This window comes from Solea solea, chromosome 7, assembly GCF_958295425.1.
Source record: "Solea solea chromosome 7, fSolSol10.1, whole genome shotgun sequence".
NCBI lineage: Eukaryota > Metazoa > Chordata > Actinopteri > Pleuronectiformes > Soleidae > Solea > Solea solea.
In genome coordinates this window covers 14350271-14371698 of record NC_081140.1, presented here as the reverse complement: position 1 = coordinate 14371698, position 21428 = coordinate 14350271, and the positions used below count along the sequence as shown (strand labels likewise).

The 21428-nt window shown below is 41.3% G+C and overlaps 1 protein-coding gene across 3 annotated transcripts in view; it reads left to right on the top strand.

Moving 5' to 3' along the window:
- Nucleotides 1-21114, top strand: part of zgc:172282 (leucine-rich repeat and fibronectin type III domain-containing protein 1-like protein) — a 138283-nt gene extending 117169 nt beyond the window's left edge. The window contains exons 9-11 of one of the 3 annotated variants that reach the window (XM_058633908.1): nt 13524-14170; nt 19427-19527; nt 21032-21113. In XM_058633908.1, coding sequence (XP_058489891.1) covers nt 13524-14170; nt 19427-19479 — 700 coding nt within the window. In that variant the 3' untranslated portion in view covers nt 19480-19527; nt 21032-21113. The other 2 variants (XM_058633910.1, XM_058633909.1) reach the window with 2 other exon arrangements.
- The last annotated feature ends 314 nt before the right edge of the window (nt 21115-21428 follow it).

Below are 21428 nucleotides of genomic sequence, written 5' to 3'. Positions count from 1 at the left end.
TTCAAAAACTATGGACTGGCGATCTGTCCCAGCACGCCCCCGTGACCCTAAAGCGGTAGAAGATGGTTGGTTGGAAAGTAACCGGAAAGTAGAGAAATAGAGCTTTGCACCCATATATTTGTCGTTATAATAGTCGTCAGGACTTCCCGCGAAACGATCGTCCAATCACAGACAAGATTCACCAGCGCGTCTCACGTTTGTGACGTCAGGGTGAATAACTGCCAGATATCAAAAGTGAAAGCACTGACTCATTGAACATGTTTTGACAATTCTACAGCCGGTCATAAGAGGGTTATTACACAAATTCTGGTGTAGTATAGACTGGTCTTCCTATAGAGTTTGCATGTTTTCCCCCATGTTTTGCCCATGGGTTTTCTCCCACAGTCTAAAAAAACATGAAAGCATGCAGAGGTTAAGTGGACACTCTAATTGACCATAGGCGTGATGTGAGAGTTAATGGTTGTTAGTCTCTATATGTTGGCCCTGCGATGGACCCCGTCCTTTGCTGCGATTGGCTCCAGCTCCCCGCAACCCTCATGTGGAGGATAAAGCTGTAGACAATAAATGAATGATACACAATAAAGTGAACAAAATGCTCTTACATATTGCCTATTAGTGCTTAAGGCACTTTAAAAAAGCCCAGCATTGCAAATGAGGCAAGAAATAAAAACAGAGGGAGCAGCACGGCGGACAGGAGATAAAGTGTGTACATAAATAAATTGAGAGTCAACTCTTAGTTGTTGTTTTTTTTCAAGATTGCTTTACAGTGTAGGCACGGCTGAATTTTATTTTTCAGTAAATGGCATTTCAAACAGTAATTTCTACAGCTACCAAAGATGAACATTAATAACCATCTATGGTGTTTTTTTAAGGCCATTTCATTTGGAATGATTTGGACTGCATTAATATAGATCACATCCTCATGGACACGGTGCAACAGCAACTGTAATAAAGTCACGCAACAACCCTGGAAGCTGAAAGGCAGTAAACACAAGCAACAATCCGAACAAAGTGAAAGAGGAGCTCTACTGAAAATTAAATAGCATATCTCAGTTTACTGAATGACTGAAAGTCATTTGTATTTACTCGGTAAATTGAATTTGTATTATCCCATTGAAGCCATTGTCTCTTTTCAATCACAACTAGGTAAATCCTACATATTTATGCATAATTACAATAGATTACTTCTATATTTATCTTGTATAATACATATGTGAACAGGACATGTATGCTTAGCAGCCTCCATTATATAAAGTGTTTCAGCTTAATGTTAAGTTAGAAAGATAATACTTTATAACACCAGGGATTAGCGCTGACATTCTCATATTGGTTTATCCCCAGCCCTCTGACTCAAGGACAATGAAGGTCATGCTTCTTGTAACACTGAATCATATGTCACCCGGAGAGTATTATTGATTTATTTTATCTTTGAGGGCACAGTGTTAATAGTAAAACAGAAAACACAGTGACAGGGCAGTCGTGTATTGAAGAGAGTTGCAGACAGCTTGTGAAGCTTTAATGCGACTTCAGGTACCATTAAATCAACTGACCTACTTATAAAAGCACTCACAAATGCAATTTGTTGAGCCCCTCCCTTTGTCTGTGCCTCCACTGGGCTTTTGAATTGTACTTCAGCCACAAGACAGACAATTCCAGCTCCCTCTTATGCAGCACCTTACCTTACCCCTCATTCACTCTGCGATGTGCATCCCGCTAAGAACCTGCCCCCTAAGGTCTGTTCCATATTGAGCAGTCAGATGTCATGTTCAACTTCTATTCACGCGGACTGGTAATACCTCTTCGCTGCATTCTTGACATGTTTGAGAAATACCCTGTACCTGTAATAATATAATAGACAGAGAGGAGGGAGTTATAAAAGCACATCTGCCATTAAATGTGCATGATGATGAGCTGCACTAATACGCTTACCCCCCTCCCCGAGCAATCACCGCTTGTACATTATTCTGGTGTCATGGCTCAGTGCAATTACATTCCCATCAATAATTTAGGAATCCAGGTTTCGCAGACTTACTTAGTATTATTATTATTATTATTATTTAACACACGTTAACCAAATCAAATGCTTATTTTTGAGGAACAAAACACATTTTAGCGTTTGCATCTCCAGTGCTCGTGAGCAAAATTAATGGCACAGGTGTCGGAGAGAGATAGACACAACGATACGAAAGGATTTATACCATGAAATTTCTTGATCAAGTAAGCACATTGGTGATGATTATAGTTTTTTTTTCCACAATAATAAAGGTTTAATGCTTGACCTACTGCATAATTGTCTATTTCACTAATATTAGTTTCCCAGGCGGTTGGTGTAGTGGTGAGCACAAGAACCGGTCGGAACAAGGGCCTTTCCGCATGGAGTTTACGTGTTCTCCTCGTGTGTGCGTGGGTTTTCCCGGCTCCTCTTCCTCCCACAGTCCAAAAAAATGTGGGGTTTAGGTAAATTGGACACTCTAAAGTGACCGTAGGTGTGAGTGTGAGAGTGAATGGTTGTTTATCTCTATATGTGGTCCTGTGATGGACTGGCAAACCGTCCAGGGTGTGACCCCATCTATCGCCCTACATCAGCTGAGATTGGCACAGTATCCCCAGCTACCCTCATGTGGAGGATAAAGCTGTAGAAAATGGATGGATGGATAGTTTCCTGAGGAGAGGTGTCCGTATTTTCGGATTAAATATTAAATATAATATGCTATTAAAATATATGGTGATCACGTTTGATTTGCAAACACAGATACTGTCCAATCAGGTAACAGTTTACAGTCTTTCTTAATCAGACACGTAGCAGATTATGTTACACCTTTCCCTTGCATCTTCAAGTCATGTCTGAGGTGCCAGCAGGACAAGTAGAGCAATGTGTTGTATGTCTTTTTCAATGCTAGCTGCTCATATTGGAGGGGGGGGAATCCCAATGAGCCCTCCTGGCAGCTGGAGCCCTTTGCAACATCGCACATGATGGGACGGCATCTCGAGCAGGTACCCAACAACCTTTGACTCCTGACAAGTGGCAGCTTAATACCAAGACTCACTGGACTGCCTAGTGCATGCTGCTCGAAATCCATAATCATATTCCTCTGGTCACTACAGAGGCTCCTTCGGTGAAGGTCAAAATAGAAAAGGATTTGTGAATTGAATGCATTTATGCATCATATCTGACCTACTCTGCCATCGGCCAAGCGACAGACGAGGTGGATGGAGCGCCTGAATTTATGCAGCTGCCTTATCTATACAGTAGATCATGATGTGCTCTGTAGCCCATGGCCATGGGGAAAGGGACTGGGCTTGTAACCGGGGGGTTGCCAGTTCGAGTTCAGGCTGGGGTGCCCCTGAGCAAGGCCCCCCCCATTTCTCCTTGGGTGCAGATACGTACTGCCCACCGCTTGTGATTTCTGCTGGTGTGTAAAAAGGATGGGTTAAATGCATAGGTCCAATTCACCATCACTAATTGGTGTCTGTGGACAAAAAATAACATACTAATTGTAATGTGACCCTTTCCCTAAAGCAGATTCAAAATTCGACAAGAAAATTCTCCAGTGCACAAAGCAAATCTGCAAAGTCAAGGACGTCAGCCGTGAGAGAAAACGCCTTCATAATGTCACAGACTTGGATCTCAAAGCCATGTGCAAAGCACACCATGGAAGAGGGTCTCACCAACAAGTATTCATTATCACATGACCCAACACATGAAGATGAAAGCCTCTACCATTCCGTTGCCTCAATTTATACAATTTCTTAGAACAAATATACACTTGCTTCCGTGTGTTTGCAGTAAGTCACAAAAGGAGAGTGCGTAATAGGCACAAAATAGTGCTGAGTGCGTTTTGTGGCCATCTTACACAAAATCAAGCATGTCATCTTGAGTGCGGGGGACAAAATAGCTAAGCCTCTTAAACAGAATCAGTAATAATGGCGATTATCCTACAGTATTTCTCTTATTATGAGGCATAACTGCATTTACAATAGTATCCCAAATACAATCAGACAGTAAGAGTGCCCTGCCTGTCTGTATTAATAATAGGAGTCCTATTTAGAGAAAGTGATAAAACCTCGGCCCCACATAGCGGTTACTTTAAGTCGTTTGTGTTGAAAATTGTATAAAATCTACATCCTGAACTATTGGCTTGCTAAACACTTCTCCTCAAACTTTTTTTTTTTTGGACTACCGCTGACCAGGATTCATTGATATAGTTCATATAAATTATTCATATAAACTGTGACACAGTGTTACAGTATGTGAGGTAAACTGCACATTGGACACAGTCGTTTCCACAAGAAGGATTATTTCAATAATTTCATGGTACTTTCCATTAACCATGACGTCAATCGATAACACTGCTCTTCTAAAAACATAAAGAAAACGCTCGATTGATTTTAAAAGGGCATGTGAAGTGCGAAACAAACGGAGGACGCGTCGTTCCCTTTAAGGATCTATAACTTACTTTTAGTTTTCTTTATTCTTTGCTCTACATAATTGATCCGGCTCTATGTACGCTCACACTCTATAGGTTCTCTCCATGCACAACTCAATGTCATCTCTTAAGATATTTTGTCCGCATCTTATTTGCTTGGTGGTTGCACCTGTGCTCCTGAAAAGCCTCATGTGATCTTTGTTGGTAAGAAAATATTTTTTTTTTCCCACAAGGACAGCTTGCTCTCTGTTTGTTTAGGGTCCTTGGGAAAAGCTTTCTTTCTCCATTAGAAATCCAGCCCGGACCATAAACGGCAGCCTGTAAAAACATGCTGAAATATTTACTTGAATATTTACTGTTTTTTTTTTTTTGTCCATGCAGGACAGAGGACAGAAGGAGGTCACGTAGAAGTGGTGTGTTGTACAGGAGAGCAGTGAAAGGGCATTAAAGAGAAAATGGGAAAAACAAAAAAAAAGTGGAAGGAAGGGAGTGATGAGTGAGGAAGGAGGAGAAAAATACTCATAAAACAGACAAAAGCACAACAAGGCTGTTGGATAACACTACAGGTCCACTCGCCATTCATTTATCCATACAGGTTACAATTTACGAGCTATACCAACTAGGGTTCTACAAATAGCCTGACAATGGCCTCTTCACAATGTGTATATACATATATATACTGTGTGTGTATATATATACATACATATGTATATATATATATATATATATATATATATATATATATATATATATATATATATATACATACATATATATATATATATATATATATATACATATACACACATATATATACACATATGCATCTATTTTGTCATCCAATAGATTTCAAGCAAATCATTGTTATGCTAAAATGGCCAATTGTCCAAATGCACACCATAATAAACACATCGACTATGGTGATTATTGTATTCTATGTTCTCTTTTCCCACTCTCTGTGAAACCATTAGAAAACACACTCCTGCAATTTATCTTTCCCACAACATGAAACGCATAAGCAGACTCCCGACCTCCCGAGAAACTGTCGCAACTATTCTACTAAAAGAGTGAAGCCGTTACGATCATCAGTCGGTACACATTTTTTTCTATAATCTGCAATTTAGATCTTCTCGTGTTTGTCTCGCAACTCTGAAATATGATCCATCTGAACACCGGTGGTGTTGCTGAAAAATAAATACAAAGAGAGGCAGAGAAATCGAAGATAATGGGGAAATTAAGCAGGAGAGCGGAGGAGGGCGAAAAAGAGGATGTGTCAAAGCACTGCCGGACTGAAAGGCGAACAGATCCAGCCTCTCAGTTGAACCTTAAAAGTACTGACTCATTTCCCGGGGGGGGAGATGAAGAGGGACAGCTCACCTAACAGAGGTCAACAAGACGTGCCCCACAGCTCATGAGTTCCCAAAGCCTCGGCAAATGATTTATTATGTGGCACTTATTTTCATAATTAAAGCTTGTAACATCAACATTTTTCCCTGGGTTGTGTGAATACCCAATGGCTATTTCTCTTATACAAAAAGTGACAATCTCTGGTGGTGATTTTACAGGTGTTAATTCACCAGTGTAAACACTTGCTGCTCTGAGACAGGAATGAAAAATGTCCCTTGCACTCAGCAACAGAAAGTACCATCCCTCAAAAGGGAAACAAAAGGAAATCACTCGCTTTAAGTAATTGAAAAAAAAAAAAGAAAGGATTATCATGTTGGAATTTCATCAATGACTTCTCTTTTAAAAGTTACTTAAGAGACTCAGCAGTTTCCTCCCTCTGGCTACACTGGCAGCTGCAGACAGCTTTGCTTCTGTATCTTACAGTACAAGGTATAATACCTTTTGTTCAGACATACCTGAGCTTTTGTCACGCACCTGCCTGAGCTGCACTGCAGTCGCCACGGGGGGTTTGGAAACAAAGCTGCTGTGTGCACGGAGTCTAATGATCGCTTGCAGCTAATGCATTCAAAGAGCATCAGTAATCTGTGGCTACAGAAAAACAACCTGGGTTGAATTCACTTGAAAATGAAGAATTATTGCAATTAATAATTCAAATATTAAGCAGATTAACGGTTGGTTTGAAATTGAATCCATCCATCCATCCACGTTTTCCTTAGCGATACATCATTTGCCTTTATTTGCAGTGTGTTTCGGGGGATGACTTTGCCGTCGACCCTCTGCCCTCCTCTGTTCAGACCTTCCCACACCGTATGAGTAATTGGCACATTCAATTATTTAAAAACAGCCGGGGTCCATTATCATAAATATTCACTTGACGTTTTGCTTAGATCGACAGTCAGAACCTAGGGCGCCGGATGTGACTTCATGACATCTCGTCTCTCTCTCTCTCTCTCAATCTCCGTGTGCAAATTGAAGTGTATGTATGCATTCTGATTGCCCCACGGGCTGATTGATGGACAGTATTTGCAAACAAAGCGTCCCCGCTGTCAGTCAACGTGACTGAACACAGACAGCACGGAAATGTCAGGCTCACGCACGGAAACAGATGTGCACACGAGCGTGTACACGACCATGCTGGGCACAGGTAATGTCAGCCACACTTACACGCGTGCATATTCATGAACATGCCGACACAAGACTCACTGTCAGTCCACTGTTGTAACAAGTGCCCCTAATGGACCCCGTCACTGGCCCCACCAGAGAAAAGACAATAACGGCATGCTAACAAAGGGGAGGTCCTAATAACAAGTCTATTATCATCTATTAATGCTCTTTATTAGCACAGACACTGATGCCTCTCTGGGCGTCTGGCTGCACACAATGGCAGCTCTTGTACCATTCGGCATTCAGTACTAAACACAGTCTAAGCTCGACCTTGTATCTGTCTGTCAGTGCTGGGTATATCCAACGACCTCATGCTACAATATGTATCACAACACAGAGGCCACAGTAAAATACACGTGCAGTTATTTTGAATAATGGCCACAACCTGCATAGATTTTATGAAAATGAAGAGGTTTGCAATAAGCACTGTATTACTGTATTAACTGACATTGCTGCAATCCACTGGCTTTATTCTGCACTGCACCTTTATGTCCTAAGACTACCATCACATCATTTGCTGTTGTAGAGATTCAGTGACTCTGGGGGGGGCAAAGTGTACCACATGATTAGGGCGTCAAGTCTATGTCAAAAAGTCGTGAGAGCAGTAAAACAAATAATATTGCTACGTGCGCAGATATTAACGTACGATGGGGCAATAAAGATTCGCGCATATTAAAGAGAAAAGTTCAAATCTGGTCGTGTGAGTGGACCAGACTTTTGACAGTTTGGGGGTGGAGACCAACGAGGGCACCGGCCCTCTTATGACTGGTCACCTTCAGTGTGATCACACCCATAAGGAACTTCTTATATTTGATTGACAGCTATCACTTTATTGCGTGATCGTACGTTAATATCTGCGCATGTGTAGTAATGTTATTTGCTCTCACCGCTTTCCACATACATGATACTCAGTCTTATTTCCTAGCACAACCACACTGTCTATATCACTTCATCTACTTATATCTACAGTATCCATCTACCTGGCATTCGTTTTGTACTATACTCTCTGAAAGAAATGAGATTTGACTGATGCGTATTTGTTGAAAGACGTGTAAATTCTCTGTGGGGTTTCCCCATTGCAGTTATCGTGCAGTTAGACGCTGATTTGCACAGTTAAGTTTGTGACAGCAATCTAAGGTAATCACTTGTCCTAGATTGTTGTGTTATGAAAACAGTCACCGATAAAAAAAAAACAATAAAGGATTGCTGGTGAAGTGGGGGGGTGGTGTATCAGTATGCATTTTCTGATAATAAGTAGATAAGAAAATAAGAATGACAGTAAGAAACTAAGAGGAGAATAAAAGCATCCGAAAACCTCTGAAACACATTTCGCCAAAATACATGTAGAGATAACAGCTTTGCCAAAGCTATTCAGAATACAAGATGATATGTGCTGTGGCAGATTGTGCTCGATCACAGTACAGGCGGAGGGTTTTCTGCTTCCCAGTTCCCACTGGCCACTGTGAAATCTCATTGATCTCACGGTGGAGGTTAAAAATAGTCTGCGTGAGATTGGTGTCGTTTTGCAACACCTAGCATTATTAAAAACCAGGGTTGAAGACTTTTATGTAGAGGAACAAGGGACGGCTCTGTAAATGGAGGCAATCTTTTTAGGTATTTGTGCATTGTGTTGACCGTACGAAGCATTCGGTTGAGCATTTGTTTGTTCCTGCTTTTTATAGTGCTGAAGATGAAGACGTACAAAGATGCACATTCAGAGTACGGGGTGTACAGGAATGTATCAACAAAATAACTCAATATTATGTATAACAATATTACTCAGCTTTTCTGCAGCGTTACCACGGACATGTTTTTACAGCACACGTCTGTCAGAAGATCGAAAAGACCTGCAGAGAGTAGAACACTATTTTAAGGTGTAATTCTTGCCAAGATCCTCAGCAGCGCAGCACTTTCACTGTATTGAATTCCGATAGCCAGTGTGTTTCCCATGTGAAGCTTCCAGTCACATCACACAATCATGTGTTTGGACGGTTCGTGGACAACGTGATTTAAGCTTCCAGTTTCCTTTTTGCATGACGCACATTTCACAACGCGAGGATTATTTTGAGGGGCTTTCGGCTAATTTAAACACATCAATCAGACTATTATCAAGCTCGCAATATGTGTATACGCGCGTACACAGAATCCACTACCGAGGCCCGCACTAATCTATTCAAACATTGGGATAATTTATCGGTTTGTGTATTTGAATGGGTTGTTTTGTAGTCTCTCAGCTGTGTGTGGGCACAGATTTAATGTGGACGTATGTTTGCGCACGTGCTTGTGGGCGTGAAGATGAACCGAGGAGCGACAAAAACCTGATTGACTGTTGATTTGTTTGTGCAGTGTGTGAGGGAGCAGCAGAGTCTGACAAAGCATTCCTTTTGCTCAGTAGCTTTGTGTGTGTGTGTGTGTGTGTGTGGAGGTAAGGAATCCATTAAGCCATAAAAACCGGAGAGAGAGAGAGGAGGAGGAGAGAAAGAGAGAGAATGTACAGTATGTGTGCATGAGTGTGTGTCCGTCGTGTAACCCATTCACTGGCTAAACAATCTAGTACGACTGCGGCGTCAAATGGGCTTAATGTAGCATTTCCCCTTGGCACCAAAAGTCCGTGTCCTTTTTTAAAGTCATGACACACTTGCACAAGTCCAAAAACGACCCCTGACTATATTTAATTATTGATTGGGTTGAAAACGTTCCTGTATCCTCTCCACACAAGCAGGTGCTGGCCAATGAGCTGATCACACGCCATATGCTGAATTCATCGGGTATAATCAAAGTAGCTGGAATCATTCTTGTACATCTGGAGGAGGGAAAAAAAAACTGCCCTTGTGGGAGGCCCAGATTCAGTTCCCTGCATCAGCAGCACTTCCCGACTGAGCCGTTAATTTGTGCTTTGCTTCAAGGTTATCCTGTAAATTACCCTATTTGAGGTGATTATGGACGGACCAGAAAAGATAAAAAAAAAACAAAAAAAACCACAAATGCTCCGAAAATGATCCAACTCATCACACATGTTCCCTTTGCTGTTCATGTGCAGATGCCTTTTAGCGAAGCCGCGAGGCAGTGGAGGTTTCCCAGTTTGATAGCGATTAAGAACAGAGAACTATACTGGGGGGGGTGGGTGGGAACACCGTGTGTGTCTGTGTGCGAGTGTGCGTTCTGGCTCTGGTTGGATACAATTGATCTGTGCTGCTTCAGTGAGAACATAATCAATATTTATGACCTGACATTTGGTCCTGATCAGGTTTAGTGGTGTGTGGAGTTTACAGATTTATGAGACTCGAAGCGAAGGTGAGGGGGAGACGGTGTCGCCTAATGATGATGAATACCCATTGAATGAAAATTAAAAAACCCTGTGTTACATTAGATTTAAATTAAATGTCAGTTAAAGGTTTAGTCTGCAGCCTTCAGTTGCATGTGCTGTAGCAGCAAAAACACATTTGCAGCGCATACTGCAAAAATACCGAATACGCCTCACCTCACCCTCGTCTTAAAAGCATGTTATTAAAACATACAGTGGCCTTCAGAGAACATAAAAAACATTAGAGGACCTATCTAGAGCCAGCATTAGTTTGACCTGTGTACTCTACGGTAGAAACACAGCAGTACAATATAGCGGGCTCGGAAAAATGAGGACTCACTTCCCTTGTAGATATAAAAGGTTCATTCAAAGGTGATGGAAACACAGAGATTCAAAGATTCAGTATATTCTAGACTACTAAAAACATCACATGTCATTCTATCGCGGGTGACATATCCCTTAATACCACATGCTCGACTTTCGATCCCCTTCTTGTGCCTATTAGTCTTTTCTAGGGGCATTTTGTTCTGAGCTGGATAAAAAAAAAAATTATTTCCCAATTCAGATCCAAAGTTGATTCATAAAATCTTTACAATGAACTTTTGATATTTGCCATTCCCCGTTTCCTCTGCACAAATCCGGCGAGACTACCGCAATCATGCTGGACTTGACCATAATAGTCTGTCATGACTGTGAGATGTTTGCTCCTGATGAACAAAGAGGTCATGGATGCTCACAGCACCCTCTGCTGGACAACTTGTAAATAACTTTCAAATGTCTGACGCATTTCTAGGCTAGATTTGTTTTTGTTTTTAAACTTGAACAGGTTTGTAATGTTCGAGTTTGCATTAAAGGAACTACTTTGGGGTCAATTTAACTAAATAAATATGACACAAAACAAAAAAAATGACAGCAATTCACAACAAAGTGGAAAATGTCAAGGGCTGGCAGCAACCACAGTGCACCAGCAGTACAGAGCATTAACAAAATAACCCAGAGCACTTCCCAGACTGGACTGTCACTCTGTGAAATTAGACATTTAGTAGATTAAAAATGAGTGTGTGACACAGAAGTGGAGACATCACAGTCACAAATAGTGAAACCTGTGCTCTGTCTCCATGACAATTTAATTCTCAGAAGTCACGACTTTTACATAACCTGATTCGAGTGAGATCATTTGGTTCCTACGCTAAGGCCACTTGCAAACACCTCACATGGAATCACAGCTTTCACAGGCAATGGAAACACATTGCAAGTCGAAGCACATACTTAGCAGGATTGTCAGTAGACTGTCAGGACCGGACATAATTGATTCCCATAGGTTTCTCCTTTAATACACTTAGATTAAATCTGCTTCTCTGTGAGCACGGGCGAGGAGACAAACAGCTGGGTACCATTTTTTGTTCAGAAACATTTGGGAGATTCTTCCATTCTGTGCTTCTTGAAGTTTAATACTGGAGTGAACTGGAGGGCTGTTCTGTGTGACATTTTTTATTTAAGTATCCCATGCTGAAATTGCTCACAGGAACTGCAGCCCAGCTCTGCTCTGCTCTCGGAGTTTCAGCAAGGCAGTTAAACTTTCTTCTTTTACAATTTCTATTACAAAAGTCAGTCCCTGGTATCAACACACAGGCACACACAATCCCATAACATCTTCACCTTAAAAATAATGATTGATATGAAGTATTTGTGTCCCCATCATATATGACAATGTAGATTTATGCTCCTACAACACGAGAAATACCTACCTACATCACACACACACACACACACACAGCTATACTGTATATGAAAGAAGAATCCCAGATGGAGATTTAATGCCATCAATGAGCTTGGCATTGGGACTGGCTATCCTCCGATGCCCGCTGGCTCTCAAACAGACACAAACATGGCTCCAATCACTTTCATTCTAAATAGTATGTGAGGTCTGCCTCTCTCTCTCTCTTTATCGCTCTATGCACAGGTGGAAATGTGTTTATGGAGGAAAGACGGCAGAGGCATAAAAACTCACGGTACCCTGGGAAACGTTTGAATTAAACAGATTACGCAGAAGAGAAATGTGAGATAAAATATAGTGAAGTGGGCTCTCTGGAGGAAACAGTGCAACAAGGAGAAACAAAGCAAAACCACCGTAAGCACAGGGATGCATTGTTCTTGTTTACCAGGGTGATTTTGTCCCCCCGACCGAATTTCCCACAGGAAAGAAAGCTGGTGCGGAAAAAATGAGAGCTCAATTATTTACCTTGGGAAATACCAAGACAGAGGTTGACAATAAGAAGAATCAGGAAATGTGTCTAATCAGGAAATGAAGACTCCTACAGCTGTAGGGGATGGATCTTTGTGAGTGTTTGTCAGATAACAGGCTCATGAATTCCAGCTCTGTGGGGAAATAAGGAGGATGAGGTGGCTGCCACTGGCAGCACAGCGTGCAAATATATAATGATAGTACATATGTCACCACTGCTGCTTCCTCATAATGGCACACAATAGTATACAAGTAGATGGACTAAGTCATTTTTGGGCAGGATTTTACATCACAGGATTGGTTTAGTGTAGAGGTGAGTGACAGAGCTGGACAGAGAGAGAGGTTTGTGTTGGCAGCTTCTCTGGCTTTCAGACTTGGCTCTGTGATAAGTGTTGATCCGATACGTAGGCTCTCCAGTCCACACCACAATGTCATCAAGTGTAATGTCCTTGTATTATTCTTGTTATTATTATGTTACCTCTGTTAAGCATTATTTTTAAAACTATGCATTAATCATTAAAAAAATAAAAAGCAACTTTTTAAAATAATTATTTGAATTACATTTTTCAAAATCAGGATTTGGGTAGAATTAGCTGCAGAGGGGGAGTTTTTACACTTTAAATAACTGAGGCCATGTCCTTTACCAATTAGTCCCTTGATGAAATGTTTTTGATAGTGATAGTTTGCCTATGACTTCCTGTTTAACCTCAAAAAGCAAAATTAAATGTGTTTTATTTATTTATTACGTTGAGAAATTGGTTATTTACTAGCCTTAATTATCTAACTCGAACTGAAACTTATTTCCAGGAATGGGTGGAGACATATATGCATTTTTGTGTACGGTTTTAATTCTTCACGTCTATTGCAGATTAGGAATTATGCTCCTTTATGTTAAAGTTTTGCCTGACGTGTCTTACGTTATTTAATTACTGTTGTCACATTTTCTGACGTTGGTATCTTGTGTTTTCTTTGGCAGGATGATCCCGTCCAGCAGCAACGACTTCCTGGTGCGGGACCTTGCCGCTGGACGCAGCTATGACCTTTGCGTCCTGGCCGTGTTCGACGATGTCATTACATCGCTGACTGCGACCCGCCCTTTGGGCTGTCTGTCATTCACCACAGACACAGAGTTCAGCCAGTGCCAAGCACTGCACAGCCACTTCCTAGGTGGAACTATGATCATCATCATTGGAGGGATTATTGTTGCTTCTGTGCTGGTGTTTATCATCATCCTAATGATACGTTACAAGGTTTACAGCCACCAAGGGGCAGGCCACGGGAAAGCAGCCATTGCGGCCAGTGTGCCAAGACCGCAGAGCAATGGACAAGGAGGAAGTGGACAAGTCCAAGTCCTCCCTCACTCTGCTTCAAAAATCACTGAGACTCATGAGGACCAAGCGCTAGCGTCGTCCAGAGCCATGTCGCCTAGCAACACCCTGAGAGACACAGTTGCACTGGTTGAGGAGAGCAGTGGACGGAGCATAATGACAAGGACCGACTCCCTGGCCAATGAGGAGATGCTCTCGCCCACAAAAGCCCGCTTCTCCTCCAGGGTCGCCATTGAGATGAAAAGCAGACCGCCATCTGTTGCCAAAGAGCCCACCTCCCCCAAGGAACTGGCAGGTAGTAAAGAGTCAGACAGGTAGAAAGTGATAGACATAGATGTAGAGGAGGCACAGCAGCAAAGAGAGGAGGAAGCACTTTAGAGACGTGGTGACCTAGACAGTGCAAGGGAGAATAAGATTCCGACTGCAGTCCCACAGAAAGAGATGACGGGATGTGAGACAGACAGAGTGCAACAGAGGGTGTGAAATTAAGCGAGATAATAACACAGAGTGGAATACTGAGAAAGTGAGTGTGAGAAAGAACATGAATAAGAGAGATGCCACCCTTGTGGAATAGTTGATGGCAAGAGCGTCAGACATGTGTTCCCTTTTGTCTACAGAACTGAAGTAGTGTCTACATTTGTTGTTACCTCTCTCCCCCACGGTCTTTGGAACAATTGCATGAGTTTAATGAGACAAACTACAGTCAGATTAGTCAGATTCATTTAAATCCACGACTCTTGCCAGATTCCTCCCCGTTGAATGAAATATGATGCATGCAAGACAATGGTTTTAAATATATTTGTGAGTTTATGACACCACTGAGTTATTTTCAGCTGCCTGCATGTGTTGGATCGCATCGACCAGCGACTGCCGGGAAACGTTTCCAAAGTATAATTAGTCTGTGTCAGCTTCCCAAAAAAAACATTTGTGGGATTTGTTGAGAAAGGGATTTGTGGGATCATCCGCCACACTAAGGCTAACATTATATTAGCATTCATGGTGTGTCCTCCACCGAAGTGCTTCAAACTAGACTTCAATAACTTTTGGAAAGCTTGTTTGCCATCAAGTATGACAGAGTAATTAAGAGTGAGAAGGCGAAGGTACTTCAGTACAAAGAAAAACAGTATCCAAGCTTGGGTTGAAATTCAACACCAGGACGGAAGAATATAAAACCACCATGACTTTGATTAAAAGTTAAAATGCTTAGTTCCTTGAGGGCAAAGTAAAAATAATAATGACGGGGAACCTGATAGTTCAGTTGGTAGAGCTGGAGGGCAAAGGGCCCATTTACAGTGACCTGGGTTCGTCTTCCCCTCTCTGCCTCTCATGCTTCACTGTCCTGTCCAATAAAGGCAAAAAGCCCCACCCCCAAAATCATTTAAAAAAAAAAGATTATTGATTAAAAAAAAAAAGGTTATTTAATTGGTTGTTTAATGGTTATCAATAGCAGGTCTAAGGACCCCGAAGGTTCTATGTAGAGGTCCCCAGGGGTTACAAGAGAATAATGAAATGAAATATGAATATAAATTTCATAAAAATGAAAAACAAGAAAGGTAACACACTTCAAAGACAGATACATATTTCTAAATTCAAATCAAATCAAATACATTTAAGCGGCTCTGTGGTGTAGTGTGGACGGATCAGTCTGTTGCTGAATGAGCTGATGATGATGTGCTAACTCTCAGCTAGTTGCTAACTCATTAGCATCACAGTCAATACTTCATTATTCAAGCACATCAGGTTGGTGTGTTATTCATATTGGTAGCAGTTGCTCACGCGCTCCCGTTACAGCTTATAATGCGATCATGTGATCAAACACACGTTTCCATGTGCATTTCAAAACGACAATACTCAGCTAGCTAATAGCAATGTTAGCCACATGACGTTCTAAAACGCACAGTGGATTATACAAAGATGTTTTAATCCCTGTATGGGACTTCGGATTAACACTAACGTAGATGAGCGACGTCAATGAAAACTCAACAACGATGTTTTATCCAACGTAAAAAGACCATGCATAATCTTTGGGATTTTTCAAACGCAAGATGTATCAAGTAAAAACAATACACTGCCGTTAGCTGTTCAGGCACTGATATAATAAAAGTTAAACATTTACTGCAGCTTATGCATGAATGTTTACACAGCTGTATACACTCACTGCTCAGATTGTGTGCCCCCAGGGTGCTCGACGTACAACACAGGCCAAGTCCTTTAGATCCAGTGAGACTGTAATGGCATCGCCTAAGGGTAACACAACAGTATCACATAGATACATCCAATTTAGGAATGTATTATACGCAGCACAGTGATGCAACCTCAACCATTATTGTTGTCTGTATTGCAGAATAAGCAACTGGAAGAAGATTAAATTGTGGTGGTGGAGAAATGTGAATCCGTGAGAGCACATTGTGAGGGTTAAGAGATGCAGCACTTAAGTAGTAAGCAGTACAAGCACTTAGAATAGGCCAAGGGCAGTAAAGTTTTTACGGCGCTTCTTATACAAACTTCTTCTGGCCACGATTATTAATGTTAACATATGCTTAAAAAAGTGCGGGGATACATTAGTATGTTCCCACAAAAAAAGAAGGCAAAAGATTCATGTGGAGAGCTTGATTCTTTGACACCAAAAAATGAGGAAAAACCAGACTCAGAGCCCTTACTGAAGACTCATGTTTGAAGATGTTGCACGGAGTGTAAACAACACACTAAAGTTGAGTGGAGTCTAAACCCAAAATACTGCAGTGAAGTAAGTACATTTCTAGCAGAACATCTATCAGATCACCCCCTCTTATGCCAAATTTCCAACAGTTATCTTAATCCATTAAGGATTATGGGTTAGTGTTAACACGCCTTTCACATTTTTCAAAAGCACTTACATAATAGACATTGACAAGAGTATTTTGAATGTTCTATTCAGGTGGAGTTTTTACCAGGTATTAAACCCGGTGCTCCACTCGGGATGTAGGGGTTTCAATGAAGCCGATAAATGGAGACACTATTTCCACATGGGAGGCTGAAACAGCTGTGTCAGAATACTTTATCAGTGGTTGTTTGATCGTTCACGTGGTCTCTGTGAAGGGATTAAAATGAGGAGTGAATGAGCCTCACATTGATGGCCGAGGACGAGAGGAGAGACCTGTGCAGAGTCCGGCTGTTTCAGTGAAGGTTTTCACCTCCAAGACATCAGCTGGATCTGTAGTCTGACATTTGGAGCACAATTAAATGAGCTGGGCATCACTTACATCACAGACTTTAATTATTGCATGATACAAGAGAGTTGCAAATATTGTTTATAGTGTCAAGTGCTGCTCCAAGTAACGAGCTACCTTGGATATTAATTGGTTCATGAAATTAGACTGAAACTAGTTACTTTCTTCTTCTTCTTCTTCTCGTTGTTTTTATCACCTCTGCTTGTGCAGATGTAGTTCAGCAAGTGTTCTGGGAGGCTTAATGGCTAAGTTGGAGTTGCATATGAGAGAGGATGGGGAGTGCTCATTAGGGTAGAAATATTTAAACTAGTGTCAAGAACTTCGTTGCAGCGCTAAGGTGTCCTTACATGCTCACCATAGCCCTTAATTAAAGCCATGACCTCATCTCAGCCTCAGTCTCATCCGACTGAAGAGTGTCAGTCAAAGGCACTCCCAAAGAGAAGCCAGACAAAGAGAAGGAGCAAGGCAATAAATACACTTTTTATTTTGACACTTAACACGGGAAGAAGGAAATAACGCTGGCCTTAGTATTCTTTGTTTCTTCGCCCTTTGATTCGAGGTTCAGTGGCACTTTGAGGCCAACCTGCAATGAAGGCTGGTACCCGTGTGTTTGTACACAGGCTGTTGGGGTTTCTCAAGTGTAGCTGTGTCTGTGATGTGTTTTACTGGTTGCTGCATTGCAGAGAAAGGCAACATTGATCTGATCAGAGAGAGAGGGAGGGAGAGAGGGAGAGAGAGAGAGAGCCGCATTGAGTCTAAGCGCCTGAGGAACAGTGCAACTGACAGATACACAGAGAGACCCCATTAAAAGGCAATGGGTATCAAAATGTGATGCAACATTAATAAAAAAGGAAATAGCCAGAATGTGGGTGATGGGTTTGGCTTTGTTTGCTTTTCCTGTTCATGGGGATGAAATGGATACCTAATTATGAATTTGTAGTTATATAATGCCCTTGATAAATATTCCCTTTTTTTCCCAGCCATACTTTCATATCAAGCAGACATGACAGGTTCAGCTTTAAAGAGTTACCAGTGTCTGAAATTGCTCCAACTGATTCCAGTGCAAGAAACAGAATTAATACATTTTCCTAACTTTGCCGGGTACACATAGTTATTTATTTTAGTTTGTGCATGTTTCTATTTTGGCTGTCTAAATTAGATATCCTCCAAATAACAAATAATAATATTCATATTTGCAATGCATAAAAAAGGAGTGTTGGACTGTTGTTTAAACAACTTAAACAATCGGAAATGTGGTTTTAATCATGAAAAAAAAGCCTTGAACCAATTAATCAATTATCAAAATAGCTGTGGATTAATTTAGTAATCGATTAATAATCGATTAATTGTTTCAGCTCTAGTGTGAACTGTAACTAGACTCTTATCCCCTTATCCCATATTTAGTAATTAACACACATGGTCAAAAACTTTCCGGCCACCTTGGAGCTCAAAGGTCTAGTCCATGACTCTAGTGGATATGGAATCACTGAACCTGAATATCAAGTGGGAAATATTCAACAATTGCTCCATGAAACAAACGTGTTTATGATTATGCCAAGCGGTGTCATTAGTTCAAGAACAGCCACTGAATACGCAAGTTATTAATCATTTTATGAGGACAAAATTCTCTACACAGTCGCACGGGGGAAGGGGAACAAGTAGATCCACAATCCACAAGGCAGATCATTCATTGTAAGGGCTTAAGTAGCGCTGGGCGGTATACTGGTTCACACCAAAAAACACAGTTATACGAATTTTGCAACCCTCCTGGTAATGAATGTAAAATGAACGCTTTTGTGCCGCAAACTCGCTGAAGGTGTTGGTATTAAATTGGTGTTGTGTCCAAGGTTGAACACAGCCGTGAGCCAATGGAAATGTTCCCACAAGGTCAGGCAGGGAAGGATAACACAACACAAAAAACACGTGTGACTCTGTGTGAAGTGCAAGTGTGTGTTCTCCCCGTGGCCCATCCGTGACCCCGCAGCAAGTCTGTCCTCCGTGAATTTTAATCTATCATCACTCCTTTCACCGTCGGCCTGTATTACGCAGCCTTGTTCTTCACCCCACTACCTGTCTCACTGAATGCATTGCTCTGAATCTCCTTTTCTTCACACCCTGCTGTGTTTCTCAAGCTCTCTTTGTCACCTTACCCCATCTTTTCCTTTACACACTTTTCTCCATGCCCTCTTTCTGCTGTTTTGTTCCAACTTGTGTCAGGGTTTTTCCTCCATTATTGTTTCTTGAAATGTCTCTTACTATATTGCTGTTTCCGACTCTGTCTCCTCTCTCTCTCTCTCCATGTCCCGCCTCTCTGTTTCTGTCTATTTCTTCAACACCTCCAGCAGCAGACAACAGGCGGCTCCATAGTGTCCAATGGAGAGACTTTAAGATCTGATGGTCTCTCGGCCTCACAAAGAGATCGTGTCCACACTTCACATAAAGAGTAATGATTGGAACTAAGAACTTGAGCACCCCTGTACCGTTTTCCTTCCTGTAGTCATCTACCCTGGAGATTCTTGTCACCACCACTATACAATAAAGCAAGACAGAACTGCATTCGTTTAAGGTTCCTGAAGCCTAGAAAATACCAGCGTTGCAACAGCTGTCATTTGAGCGTTGATTTATTTGAGATAATGTCATTATTTTTGCTCAACTCAAATGAGAGGCTTTCCATATGATATTCTGTTTTTTAAATATTTGGAATTGAAAAGAAGTGACATTGTTGCCTATTGAAGAAGCAGAAAACAAACAAAAAGAGTGGTAAAATGTATTATGTTCATCAACGCAAATTACCTTTATTGTATTAGGGTGAAGGCAGGAATAAAATCCGCTGCTTGATAAAACATCAGCATGGTTATTTACAACTAGAGGAAGTGGCTTTTGTAATGTGGATAAATCTATTATAGAATCCCTTCATTTATTATCCCTGGTTTTCCTTTCCTTAACACTCCCTGCCCTTTTACTCTCTCTCTCCCATCCTTTTATCTATTCAGTCTAGATTTCCATTTTATTGCTTTTTAGTGCTCATCCTCTCATATTTCTCCTCCCCACCCTCTATTTTTGCTGCCACTTCCTTTTGTCCAACACCTTTACTTGTGTTTTTTTTTATATATATATCCATCTGCTCACTACTCACATTACAAACAGCCCCCCTCCCCCTCCCCCCATCTCCTTCATCCATCTGCGTGGTATAAAGGGTGATGAAGATGAAAAGGGCAGAGGGGTGGAGGATGATGGAGGAGAAGACATTGAAGATGTGCAGTGGTTGTGATGGATGAATACGCGCCGAGGCATTATGAAGACTGTGCTTCATTTTTAAACTGGCACAATAAGAACTGCCTGCACATGAACGCGGTCAAGAAATATTCCTTCTGAAAAATACAGTGAAGAAGTGCCCACAAATAAGAGCTGGGGCAACATCATACTGACACAATAGACAGTTCCATCATTCTTTAGGCTGTTACATGTCTTGGCAAAAGTGGATATGATATGATATGATATGAAGCCAGACACACAAAAAAAAATTGTTTTCAGTGTAAAGTAGCTTTTCTTAAACTATTATTATAATGCTTTTAATTCAACTCCTCTGACAAAATTTATAAATATGGCCTTTGGGCCCGATCAAGTTAATGTCAATTCCAGCTATTTTGCAGAAGGTTTATTTTCTTCCTGACAGACTTAAAGTTATTATGAGATGTACTACACATTTGGAAAATGGTGCTAAATTGTGTCTGTGAGTCGCTCTTCTGTCAAATGTTTTTTTTCCAGAACCTTGTTTTTGTTGACAAAAGCTGATGTTCTATCCACTCCCCAATTATTTGACTTTTATTTCTAACCACCCGGTTCTCAGTACAGTAACAAAGATGATGCCCCTTTTCCTTCCAGCATTAAAGAGTATTTTACTGTGCTATTTTAAAACACGCATGTTCTCGCTTTTGTCTTTCTAGAGCCCTGATGATGTCGTTCTGGGTGGCAGATGTGGAGGATCAACATCACCACCAAGGAAAAGATGGTGAAGAAGAAAAAAAAAAAAAAAAGGCCCTATAGCTTCTTTCTCTGTACCTCCCATTTACTCTACCCATTACTTTGTGTCCATTAAACATCACGGGGTTATAGACCTCGACTGTCTGGCTTTCTTTTCACCGCTTATCCTGGCTCTCGTGTCTCAACTGGACAACTGACTGTGTCGTGACCAAGCGTGGAGGATTTAGCTGTTGGGTGTGATCATCTTAATTACTTTTAATGAAGCGACACGCGCTGGTGCCGCACTTTCCACTTTGCATCACAAGGAATCGCCGCAGAAATGGATACAGTGGGCATAAAGAGGCATTTGGGTATATATCT